The sequence below is a fragment of the Acyrthosiphon pisum genome, chromosome A1 (genome assembly GCF_005508785.2).
Source record: "Acyrthosiphon pisum isolate AL4f chromosome A1, pea_aphid_22Mar2018_4r6ur, whole genome shotgun sequence".
In the NCBI taxonomy this organism is placed as follows: domain Eukaryota; kingdom Metazoa; phylum Arthropoda; class Insecta; order Hemiptera; family Aphididae; genus Acyrthosiphon; species Acyrthosiphon pisum.
Genome location: NC_042494.1, coordinates 5,567,926 through 5,582,733, shown reverse-complemented (window position 1 = coordinate 5,582,733; position 14,808 = coordinate 5,567,926). Strand labels below are relative to the sequence as shown.

Sequence of the window (14,808 nt, the reverse complement as noted above, 5' to 3'; positions counted from 1 at the left end):
TCATTTATTTTTGTTAAAAAGTCCACTTCAATGATATAAATATCAATCAATATCAGACATTTAAAATAACAGTTACTTGGACTCTTCTAACCATTTTATAATATTACACTAAACACTAAAATTGTGTAATATATACTGCTTATAGATCAGTCGGTATACTTATCGGCTATAATTATTAATTTAATTTATTGTAGTTATTTAATTATAATTTATTTGGCTGGAATAAATAAATACTTAACCAGTAAAAATATTGGCCTTAGTTTTGAAATTTTGACCAGACCGAATGATTTATTAGTTATTACGTATCTGTTTTATTTATTTCCTTTTGATTACTTAGTATTTTGTCGGATGGTCATAATATTATACTTAACAACTTTTATGTGGAACTCCGTACATAGGCGTAACAAATATTTCCATAGCCCTCACGGATGAACAAAAATGAGTCTCAGAATTTCGTGTTTGATACATTTAGCCCTCCCCTTCCAAAAAAATTAAACTCTAGTATCACTCTATATGCATCTCAACTTAGCAATGAAGAACACACAAATCACTAAAACCTACTTATAATAATTATAATTATTACTATAACAAATTGATCTCTGCAACATGTATTTCGTTTTGTGTAACTTGGATAAAGTAGGAAAGGGGTAGTTTAAAGTTAGCCCCCACAATTAATTTTAGCCATAGCTTTTAATCGATTTACTTAAAAGTTCAAAAAATCAATTCACAATCACTTAAAAATTGAGCTCTAAAACTTATAATTTATTCAGTGTAATATTATGTTAAAAGTGGGGAATAACTTCACACACGTATAGGGCCTTAGGTTGGTTTTAAGTTTTAACCAACAATCTATATTTTGTAACTGTTTATCGTGTTGCTTAGTTTTTCATAAATCAATAAATATGATTTAGATTAACTTTTAATAGAATAACAGTAACCCTTTTAATAAGACCAATTATAAAAAAAAATCGTATCCACGAAAAAACACATTTTTTTAATAGAAATTAATAAAATTATTTTTGAAAAAATTCGGTAAATAAATAATGCATGCTATGATATTATGAACTGTGTTTTTTTTTTTTGTCAATAAGTGCTTCTATTGTAAAGGCGTTTAAGTCATGTTTAATTTTATTTAATGGAATTCAATTAGGTAATATTATGTTTTTTTAATCAAAATAATATGTCCTTTTTATATTTTGTTCGGGTTTTTTACATTCAAAATAAAAAAGAATAATCTTTTACCAACAACATTTTTATATTCAATATTAAGATGATAAATTATATTATATTTGTTGTAACACAAACTTCTGAAAACCCTCCAATTTTTCTTACGATTTGTTTTTGTCGTCCAGGAACGGAATTTTCTTATTTGGTGTCATGTCAGTAGGTATATACTTTGTTTTATTTGATATCATTATTTGTTGTACGTTGAGAGAAAAATTATCTTTTGAAACAATAGTGTTAAAATAAAATATTATATAAAATATATTACCTGCATACAATAATTATATGGCATACTATATATTACTGCGATACACGTTTTAGAAACACTCATTCACTATGGTAAATATTTTTATGTTAACCAATTAATACATTTTAACCGATATTTTGTTTTAATTATTAAAGAAATATAAAATATATATATATTTTTTTTAGATAATATTCTGTATAATATAGTTATGTAAATATTTATTTGTCATGTTTCAGGGAGATCCGAGATCGCAATGCTTATCAGTGGTACATTAGCTGTCCAATTGAATTTATAAACCTTGGCGAATGACCTTCGTACGTTTCAGGGAAATGGTACCAAATTTGTTCTTAGTTGCACTGTTTATCAATGGTAAGTTATACATATATTTAAATATTTAAAATGTATGCACTATATATTTCATTAATTTTCATATGGAAATCTATTAAATTTTTCTTATCAGCATAGAATATAATAATATAACAATAATATAATATAATATCGTATGTATAGGTATAGTTGTTTTATGAATTAGGTTAGATACACATAATGACGTGGAATATTTTTGTTATTTTATATCCTAGCACCATCTTCAATGATGTTTTATTTAAAAAATAAATTAATCTTTATTTTAATTTAAAGTAAGTGGAAGATGTATACTAAATTGTATTATAATATGATAATTTTCGTCAGATTTAATTTATACTATATAAATGTTCATCCTAATGGGTGTATTTTTAAATAAAAATTATTAAAAAATTATTATGTTATTTACAACCATAAATTTGTATTTGTTTGAAAATTTTACAATTGCCAAGTCATACAAAGTATTATTTGCATGACAAATCTGAAACCACCATACGAATATACGTATAGCTATAATTATTAAGCAGTATATATACATTTCTTTACAATCTATTAAATATTAATATATTATTATTGGTGAAATACAATTTCAATATTGTATGAATAAATTTAAATGTGTTTGCGTACTATTTTGTATTATTTTTAATTTATGACAAAAATTTTAGTTTTATTCAGATTTCCTGTACCCAAATTATTTATTATTATACATAACGGGAAGAGCCCAATTCATTACAAGATATTGTATGAATATAAAGATATAGCAACAACAGATAAACTATAGACATGGTTTTGATAATTAGATAAGTTGTTCATTAGGCAAACACATAATGCGATGGATGGGGTTATTTCACCCGTAATTTGTGGTACAATTCAGCACCGAGAAAGGAGTATGGTGACGGAGGGAACGATGTGGAACTCTAAAGTTGATATTGGATAGGAGTGTGGGTGAATCTATAGAACCGTCCAAGGTTTGTTCAGAAACGATAAATTTGCAGCTGCTCTTCTATCAGCCAGTGATGAAACCTTAAGCTCGACGAGGACAGGGAAATAGTCGTGTGAGGCATGGTTTATCTTTATTAAGTATGAGGAAAAATATAGGAAACGTCTTTGGACGCGCTCTAATATGAGGGAGTTTAAGGTTGTGTGAGGGTCCCACAGCACCGATCCATATTCATCAATGGACCAAAGTAGGGAGCAATATAATTATTTTATTGATGACTCAAGCTTAAATTCAGATGCTATTCTCTTAACAAATCCCAGTACTTTGAGATGATTCAATGTGTGGGTGAAAATCAAGTGTAGGAGTGTAGAGAATACTTAGGTCTTTCACACTCAACATAGATACAAGGAGAGAATCATTGATGATGTACTGGAAAAATTATAACTTTTAGTATCAATATAAATACTGTCGCATAATAAATATATGTACAGTTGAAACGTTATAAATTATAATACAGGTTGATACACTAGACATACTCAGCGCCATGTTTTCCATGTTTAATAATAGTATGATTATTTTATTAAAAATCTGATTTTTGAAATTTGAAATTTTTAAGTTTACCTAAGAACCATATTTTCGAATACTTAGAGCTTTCTTTACCATAAATGAGTGTCTTGTAGCAATACCAACTATTTTATTCAAATGAGAATAATTATTACACTTTTCTTCCAATAAATTGATTGGCTATAATTAGGAATACGATGTTTTATAATTGGTCTATTATTTCATTTACTTCAAAAGAGTAGCCTTGGGTTGTTTTTAACTTGTTGTACTAAAGATAATAGTTGAATAATAGGTATATTATGGTTGGTAATATGTATTGGAACTATATTACAAATTATTATAGTTATTATATAATATTAAACTATAAACATATTAAAGTTTGTACATTTTTTTGAATCTTTTAAGTACTATACTAATTATTGTATGTTTCTATGAAACTATTTTTAAGGACTATCCTAAATATATTTTATTCGCTCCGCTCAGAATCTAAAATGAAATAATGTAGGTGAAAATGCTAAGTGAACCACTCTATATAATGAAGTATTTTAAATTAACTTGATTAATGTTATACGCTATTGTAATTTTAAATGTTTATATATTGGCTAATAAAGTATACATATTATTTTAGATTCTAATTTTATAGCAATTTGTTAAACTTTTATAAATTGTCCTATTTTGTTTTTATAAAACTTAAACTAATTAATGTTACTTGATAAAAATATTGCTTATACAGTAATCAGTATTAATGGTGTTAATTGAAGTAGGCATTGTTTTTTTATCAAAACGTAAATGTATTACGTTACCATATACCATATAATTTTTTTCTTTTTATATTCAATTTGTTTTAAGTTTAAGACAAAACGTTTGTTGTCAACCTAAAGAATATTTAAATGATCGATGCTGTTCGTAGTATGGTTGCAACTTGCAAGACGCATTTATCAAATACCATCAGAGAAACAATAAGAACTTTTGGTCACAGTTTTAACCCTTGACAAGTGAACCAGAAGAGAACGAGAGCAAAATAATAAGTAGTACCTTATACAATATATACTCACAGTATATAATAATCTCAAAAAACTTTTGTTTGCGATCACCCCGTACAGGACCCATATTATATACTTTAATTCGTTATTAGAGACAGGCCTGTCATTGGAAAATTCACTGGTACATTTTCCTGTGCGTTTATAATGGACATGGATCGATATATAACAACGGAAAATAAAGTTATTTCGTTGGATTTCGGATAGAAGTTTTAACCCTGTCAAAAATGATTTATAATTCATTTTTGTTTACCCGAATGCTTAATATTACTACATCACATGACGATATTATTATTAAACCCAATTGTGGGTATCTTAATTATTTTTATTTAATTTAATTTTTATTACCCTTTCAGCATTTTTCATTCTTCTTCTTATTTTTCTTTAACCAATTATAAACAAATTAGATCATAGTAATCGTTTAAAAATTAATTATAAATTAAAACTAATTAACAATTATTGTATTTTATATTTTGTTTTGTATAATAATTTATTTTAGTAAAGGTTGTAAATATTAACCTGTTAAAATAATAAACAAATAACTAAATAATTGATCACTAAACATTTAGTATTGAACTCGTTTGAAAAAACTAATAACCTGAAATACAGTTTAAAAATAAATATATTAACCAACTAATTTTACTAAAACCTTCACATTATAATATATTTATATATCACGGTTTTAACTATAAACCTAATACCAGTTTATTGTTTTTATTAAGTTTTCATAAATATGATGTAAAATTATTATTTTATAATAAATTAAATAATATCGACAATTGTATGTGGCGGGTACCTAATACATTTAATTTGTATAATATATAATATGTGGTTTATGAGACAATGATAAGAATTTTCAATGGATAAATGCAATGTATTATTCAAATCGATTTAAAATATAATTAGATATTGTATATATATGATTTTGATTCTGTGACCGAACTATTCACACGAACCAAACAATTCATATAATGATATGAAACTAGTTGTACATTATTTAGGTACTCTAATATGATAGTTGGTACTTATTAAATAATAAACATTAATAATTGAACATGTAAAAATTATCCAAGTTGTTTGTATCACATCCATGAGTAGTACCATCGATTCGACAAATGCATACAGAAGTTATTTGGTCGATTCTATCTTTTTATCTTTTAGATTCTGAGCGAAGATATTATGAATGTATTGGTTTGACAATGATGCATTTTTTAAATTTAATATGTTGTTTCTGCCATCACATTTTTGAGCGATCTAAATGCTTTCAAAACTACAACTTTGTAGATGATTTCTGGAATCGAATTGAAACTTGTTGTTACGTTAGATTTCTCTTTTAAAAATAATCGGGAAAAACAAAAACAAAATTTAAAAAAAAAAGGAATATTAACGCTACACCAGTTTACAACAAAATTGATTTTGTACTTTTATCGTAATTCAAAAAGAAATAACTGTCGACACTTGACATTTCTCAAATATTTTTATTAGATTTTTCTTGACTTAATATTATTTTGAATATTTTGGCTTTTTTCGAGCTATTTAAAAACGATTAAAATCTTAGACTTATTTAGTTATTTTTTCGATTTAAATTTATAAATTTCTCTACCAAGTCAAAAACTTAAATATATAATATACACGGTTCCCTTTAAGAAGTTCTTATATACATTATAAATATTGATAATGTTATTTTATTCGTCAAAATAACGAAAATTTGGTATTTATTTTGAAATTAAAAATGCTTACAATTTTTAATTTTTTAGCTAAGATTTGAAAATTTAATATAATATTCGAATTTAATTTAGATTAATTTTTATGCATTTTCATACGGTTTTTTTTTTTTTTGGAAATGAAAAAAGAAAAGTTTATCGTAAAGCTACAATTTATGCAGAACATATGCGATTTGATTTTCAAAAATTAGTTCAACACTCAAACCTACCGTATTACTAATAGAAAAAATAAATAATTACTTATAGAATACAAATATAACATACAATACTTAGACGTATATTCTGTCAGCCTGTCTCTTGTTTTTTTTTATCCCGCAATTTATCTTTGAATTCAAATTTAACATATTTATTGCAGTTACTTACTCAAAGTCGATGTAGGTACACTCAAAATATAGCAGCAGACCAACTTTCTTTGTTTTTTTAAATCTTTTATTTGAAAACACCTTCGACAGTGGCGGACATTTGGGAGTGTTAACATACACTATAGAGATACTTTGATTGCTTAAATAGTACCTATTATAGCAATAACTACAAAATTAATGGTTGTGAGAATAATGGTCGAGGCACTGATTGAGCTATTCAGCCAATGATTGTGGGAGCTTGGAATTTTCTCTGGCCTGTGCGTGATATTATGAACGCTATTAGGAGGTGCATATCTGAGTTCTGCAGTGTAATTTTGTTTGTTTTCACTTCTTGCTCTTGACTTTACTCGGATAAGAAAATAATAATCACTGAGATATTGATGATGTATTACATAATAATCCTGTAAACAATGTTACGATATGAGCGACGGTGGACGCTGTATAGTTATTATTGTTTTATTGTTATATACGGATTTCAATACGTATTATTCAATTTCCATGACTTGTGTAGCACAAGTGTTCGTAAATAAGAAAGGTAGACAACTGATTAATATTTGTTTTTATATCATTTTGAAATTGTTTTGAATAATACAATAATTATATTTGAATACCACACCACAAATGTACTTTACACAGTAAATCTACATTTGAAATTAAATATATTTACCATGGGACATTAATTTTTATATAAAATTATATAACTTACATGTAAGTAATAATATAAAATTCAAACGAATTTGTTAAAAAGGAGCTATGATCAAGACATTATAATCTCATAAAATAATCAATAAAAATGAACTATTTTGATAAAACCATCACCAAGTTCTAATAATGTTCAAAGTAAATAGTAGTTACATTTATAATATAATTTGCATAATTTTAGTGTATAATTATCAAAAGACCCTATCCCATCTTGATGAAACTACCCCTGAATAATAAATTATGCAAACAATACATTTTTATTATTATAATATACCATAAAACAATTTAAACGTGGTTTATAACTAATAATTTGATTCAATAACTTAATTAAAAACCTTCATTTAAAAAAAAGTGTTTGAGATTAATAATAACTATAAAATTAATTTTTAAAACAAATTTAATATCCATTCAATTTTTCGTTAAGTTTCAAAATCAATTTAAAATATTGTAATCCCATAATCTAAATACCTCTCTCATATTTTATTTAATATTTATTACTGATTCAAATCAGTAATACATATTAAACTGATGACCGATAATCACCACTATTAAATATAACACATTTTGATATGGGTAATTAATTCTATATAAATATACATCATATTAATACACATACATATTATGGCTATTTGTTTAAACACAAACAATTATTATTTTAAACAGTATACTTACATTCTTTTAGAAAATGTCCATTTTCTGTTGATGCCATACAAATAATAAATCCTTTGTGAAAAGTAAATCTAGAATTATCATAACTTTTTCATAGATTTTCCATGAAAAAAACTGACTTTAAGACATCTTTGATGTGTTTAATTATATTTTGTGCAGTAAATAATATTCCAAATCAGTCAAATAATACTATGATTATAGTACTTAAGTATACAATGATATTCTAGACAAATCGTCTGTTAATTATCTCTCAGTTGATTATACGACAAGTCTTATTAATACAATACAAATTAATGTTATTGGACAGCATTCAGTAATCAATAAATAGTTTCTGTAATAAGAATATTATTATACTTTTTTACCTATAACCCGGATGAGACCGAATGCTGAACATTTTTTCAAATTCTAAGAAACCTTAAACACGTCTTGGAAGAATGACATCACTGAAGTTATGCACTGGTATGCGGAAGGTGCATTTTGTCGGGTTTTTTTTTTTTCAGTGATTTTATTCTACAACCACCATAATATATTTACACAGTATTCAAGGAATTCGTTTCAGACACTTTATAGATTATCTTACTGACAACATTGTTACTAAATAAATGAAAAAAAAAATATTCAATCAGCAATTTAAAATGACAAAACCTTTAAACGCATTTATTAATATTTAGACTTTGGCGCCATTCTATAATATCTACCATTCAACTATAAAATAATCGTAATTTGTGTTTATATTTTTCATGCAAAATTAAGCTCAACTTCTACTATAATAATAGGTACTAAACTAAAAATATTACAACGAATTGCTTATATTAGCTACTATTATAAACGATTGTATGATATTTCTTATATTGTATTAAATTATATAATATAGGTACCTACCTATTTTGATTGTTATTTTATGTTTTTAATTTATAATAACTATTTAATACTTGAAATATAACGATGATGAATAATATCACAAACACCATGACCACCTTCTGAGAGTATATGCGTATGTTTTGGCTACGAAACATAGTATACAATCCATCATTGACCGATGTCGTGTCACGTGACTCAATTAAGAACGGCTGCTTCTAACGTACTTCAATCTTACCCTCCCACCACGCCACTACCCATCAAACGTCACTCACTCGTTCCCAACCACCGTGCTGAGGTGAACGTATAATGACTGCGCGCGTGGAAACGGTATAAACATTCATCATGTTCACTGTTGAATGGTGATCCATTAAATACGGTGGTTCAAACAATTTTTCCACCCCCACCACCTGAAAAACGTCCTTTTAACATCTATCTAGTCCGTTGCGGTATTAATTATGACGCGTTGGTATTTACCGGTCGACGGCGGGTAGAGCCGTCAATAATAAGATATTATACGTTACCCTGAAATTGGTTCGGATGCCACCCTACAACGGATGTACGCTTTAGAACTCAAATCGAATACAGGAAATTGTCTCTGTTTTAATAGTATTCAGTGAACTTGGTCTTATTAAGTTAAACGAATTGAAGTTATAGCCTACCAATAATTAAATACGACGCATAAAGCTATAAAATACTTCGGATTACGTTATACACGTTTTAATATTTTAAAACTAAAAAAAAATTAAAAATAGGCAATTTAGTAACTTATGTGATGCCCGACATAATTTTAACTGTTTAAATGTTTATATATCATTATTTAATAATTGAAATCAAAATCAAAATCTCGTAATTTCAGTAAGTTCAGTTTTAAAAAAACACAAACAATATATAAATAATGGAGATCTTCGCCGTATAATAGGTATCGAGTGCACATCATCATTGAAAAGTGATTCACTGATTTGTATGTTAAATTTGAATGCATTGTTAAATATCATACGAAAAAATATTCGTATTGATCGTAGATGGTCTGTTGATATAATATATTACTAATTACATATATTTTATGATATTATATTTTTATTGTTATTAAAGTAATTGATTTTACTATGATAATTAGTAATACGGTAGAATACATTTCTTTTTTCATAAAAAATTTCAATGTAACTATTTTGCATACAAAATATTATAATAATATACGTCAAAATAATAAAATAACTAAAACCGTTCTACTTCACTTAAATAATATTATTTAATTTTGCTCAAATTTAAACTTAAAATGCTTATGTATTTTTTTTTTAGATTTCTTGATTACAGTATTAGGTACTTAAAAATAACCTTGTATAATATTTTTAACCCTTAGCTAGAAAAATTTAACATTTATACATTTTTGACTACTAAGTTATTTGTTAATTTCCGTAATTTTGGCGAACTTTGTCAACATTAATTGTATTTCAAATGTAGATAAAAAAAATTGTGTCTATGCATCATTACTATTCATTAAAATTGAATGTAAAACTTTTTGACATTTTTAAAAAATATTGAACGGGGAATCACTATTAAAGTCTAAGCAAAAATGCAGAAAAAACACACATTGTAAGTCCAATACATATTTAGATTCATCGCCTCGCTTTGAATCTAAAATATATTATATTAAAATACTATTATAGAACTTAATTCAAGTATAATATTACAATACTAAACAATGTTATAAAATTGTAAATTACAATTACACCTAAAATTTTAGTATTTTAAGTACAAATACCAGCATTAAACATTATAAGTTATAACTATAACAATAAATATAAATAAATATTTTTAATTCCTCTAAAATGTTCAAACAATACGAATATAATAGGTTTTAAGTCTTTTATTATTATTTGATCTTTGATAATGGTAGTCGCATTCAGTATTTTGTGTTTTTTTTTCCAAACATAATACATATTGTAATCATGATATTTATCTCCAGCAGTTAATTACAAAACAGAATAAAACGCGCAGCATAGTACTATAATATACGCTAAACGCGAGTTAGGGTTTGTTCACTGTGGCTTTCCGTAATCCTTAGTTTAGTGAACATTTTACGATTTAAAGTTAGAACATGGATAAAATATCCTTTTTAAAACATAATATCACATCATCACATTTAAAAACGCACTTATATAATAGTTGCGTTTGTTTCGTTGTAAAATATTTTTTTTTCATCTCACGCAGAGCCAAATATAATATAAACATTTAAACAGTTTAAAATATAAATAATTTATTATAATATTTGTTGGGTTATGAATATGTTATTATCGTTAAATAGGTAATGGGTTTGATTAAACAACATTTAAATAGTTGTACAATAAATATAGTAGTATGACAATTTAGAGTCAGTGTTTCTCAAGAAAAATATATTGTCATTATTCATTCATAAATTTGGTTAATTAATTTAAACTTCATATACCCATCAGTGACATTTCCCGGATTATTTAAAAATGTTTAAACTGTTTATACCATCATTGTCATTTTTAATCTCACTAGGAATTTATTGTATTATTTTTTATTATTATGATAATTATTAAATGTAGAATAATACATTTTTGATTAGCGAATGACGTTATAGTGATCCATGTAGAACTTTTTTTTTTTTATGTATGCTAAATAATGCTTGTTTATATCATATATTTTGGTCTCGATTTATTTCAGTAACATATTATGATATAACATTATATCCCATACCATAGTTTTATATTTAGTCCAATACAATTTTATTAAAAAAATTGTATTTTAAATCAATTATATTGATTCAATTAATCTCTTTAAAAAAATCGTTATAATATTATATGTCATCACTGATCATACTCACTTATCATACACTGTAAAACTGTTGAAATTGTGAATAAAACATTTTTTAAATAAAAAAAAATAATAATCGTGTAAGTACTTCGAACAACAAAAAGAAACAATATTTTAATAAATATAACGAATGTATAATGATTTAAATAATAATAAAAATAATTGGATGGGTACCTATAAATCCATATTATTAGAAATACATCTACTTTTAATAATCTTAAATTAATCGTAAGCGTAACTTTTAGTAGACCAAAATACGTTAAACTAGTTTATGTGTAGTTATATTCAAGAGTTAGGATAATGATAATCAATATTATAGCAGCTGGATTTATTATGAAGATGCAATTTAATCAACTGAAATAGATATTACCATATAAACACATGATTAAGTTTTGTTTTCAATTTATTATATTTCGTATGTTATTATTTACTTAAATTAAAGTTAAATATGACCAAAGCTTTATATTCTACGAAGGTTTCCAAAAAAAAAAATGCTGTTTGCAAATACAATTATCCCATATTTATAATTTTTACCATCTCGTGACTGTTAAAATAAAATTTATATTAATACAGATTTTTTTATTTCACTTATATTGTTTCCAACACACTACTTCACAAGTGTTTTCGTACGCTAAATACAATATGTCATATAATAAACGATTCATAATTTGATAATACACCGCCATACTTTTGATATTGCTTTAATCATATATAATAATTATAACATTTTACATATTTAATTTAGCTGTAATTTAATGTTCCAGGGCTAAAAATAAAAATAAAATACTAAAAAAACAAAATGGCTATAATCTCGTCCAATATATTAATGCAATTTTTATACAATATGGTACGATATGTAGTACATTATACATATAAATAAAAGACGTTATATTGAAAAATATATATTGATTATTTATAGTATGATCAAAAATTAATAATTCTCTACTTTCTACAACTAAAAACGTGTAGATTTGGAGATATTTGTTATAGTTCGTTCGGAGTATAACAAACAAGCGTTGAAACTATATATCAGTATATCTACGACCACGGCGGGTGTACAGATATTTAAATTTAAATATTTGCAAAATAGATATTCAAACACTTTGAATTTTATTGTCGATGTACCATATCATCGTGATGGCAAACCATAAAGACGTTGGAAAACTTATTTTATCAGTCGATGTATCGGAAGAAAATCAAACACATACGGAAATGTGTGTAGCCAAAATGAGGGTGCCTATTTATGATAGATATACAGAGTTCTTTTATCACGTAAAGACTTCAGAACAACAAATAGTCATTTTATTAGTAAATGTTTGTGTTTTTGATTACCTATCATCTTTACATAGTTATTTTGAATCATTACAACACAACAGTTTGTAATGAAACATTTTATATTTTTACTATTTTTATAGTGATCATTACCAAACGTATTTTACATGTCGGTGCTACTCTTATGCACGTGTGATATATTACTCTGATAGATAAAACGAAGTGCACGGGTTCAGCTTGCGTATGTTTATAAAACAACTGTGTCCTGTTTAATAGTGTATACATTCACACATGAGTGAAATGTGGAAGAAAAATACATTTTTATGCAATACGTTATAGAAATGATATACTTAAAAAAAAAATGAAGTTTGCGCTGCAGACGCGTTTGTGAGGCCTAATCGCGGACGGTAGAAGTGACCGGAATCAAACATGGTATACAATAAATATATGTGTGTGCATTGTAGTATAGATCCTTGAATGGGTTTCGTGACAAAAGTAACTTCATTATCGGCCGGAACCAAGTGTTGTGGGACGTCTATTTGTCGGGCACGACAATGGGCCGCCTCCTAAGTCCAGCACGCTCCTCACTGTATTACATTATGTGCGTTTGTGATCCGTAATATCGGAACATTGACCGGTGGCAGAAGCGTTTAGGCGGTCGCGCTGCCCCGGGGACAGTCAGGTCCGTTTGTTTTGAAAACGGTTATCTGAGGGGATTTCGGGTCGACGGGAAATTGGAAAGTTCCATTTGACAGTCACCCGGACTGCGGGATATACCTATCTCGCGATATAATAATCGAAAGCACACGGCGCAAAACTTTGAAAATTCAATGAGGGATTTTTTTTTATACTACAATTTAATTTCGAATAATGTCATATTGACGACGACTTGTCGGTAAATGATTGAACACAAGGGGATCGAGTTTCTATTTTCTTACTTTATTTTTATTTATTTATTTTTTTGTACCCGAATCGAATTCAATCAACGTCTTCAATCACAGATATTCATTGTTATACCATATACATGTTTTTAACTCTTTTTGTTATTGAGGATTATAAAAGATTCCAAACCATTATAAGTTTTGTTCGAGTAATAATTTTGCTTGAAAAATCAGTCCATCTTATAGCAAATAATTGATAATTTTAATTAGTCAAATATTATTATAGTTACCTACTAATAATATACATTTTATTATATAATATATATTATATAAACACAATCGTGCAATTTATCTTATCGATGATAAAGTTCCTTTTAATTATTTCAAACGCTAATCATTCAATTAAATCATATTTAAATAGTTATGCATATTGTTAGGCTGTACATTATGATTTATGACTATTAGATATTTTTTTATTTATAGTCATGGGTTTTTAAACCCAAATTATAAATCTGTGTGGTACCACGTAATTGTAATTTATTTTACTATTATAAGTAATAAGCATGTAAGTGGATGTCACTCTGCTGTACAATAGATTACAAGTGGGTCATTGTATAATGGATTATATTAGACTTTAATTCAATGATTTAATATCATTATATAAGAAAAACGTTTCTGAGCGGAGATTTTTAGTCAGTCTGGATATTTTTTATTGTTATTATATATTATATCATGTAAGTTGAATAAATATTATACATTTTTTTTTAAATTTTTATGGTAATTAACAAAGCGTTAGAAATTAAAATCCCATTTTTAGCGTTTTTTCGTAATTTTCCGGTGGTTTTTCCCGTGGCATTAAATAACTATTGATAAAATCGAAAAAAAACCTATCTAAAGTACCATCTTGATCTAATTTGCTAAAAGAAAAGGTATTATATGTTGAAATCGAAGCACTCCTTCTGGTAGAAATTTTGTATACATTATATAAAAAAATCAAGAAATAAATAAACACCATTGTAAAACCAATAGCTTCCTCGCTCCGCTCAGAATCTAAAATATAAAAATAGGCAATAACTTAAGAGTTGAGATTAATCTAAATATTGTGAAAATGTCATTGCGTA

The 14,808-nt window shown here is 26.2% G+C and overlaps 1 protein-coding gene across 1 annotated transcript in view; it reads left to right on the top strand.

Moving 5' to 3' along the window:
• Positions 1–1,676: 1,676 nt before the first annotated feature.
• LOC100166138 (zwei Ig domain protein zig-8) overlaps positions 1,677–14,808 on the top strand; it is a 238,148-nt gene continuing 225,016 nt past the window's right edge. Inside the window, exon 1 of the mRNA XM_029486554.1 lies at positions 1,677–1,840. Within this exon, the coding sequence (XP_029342414.1) occupies positions 1,777–1,840 (64 nt within the window). The 5' untranslated portion in view covers positions 1,677–1,776. The remainder of the gene's footprint in view (positions 1,841–14,808) is intronic.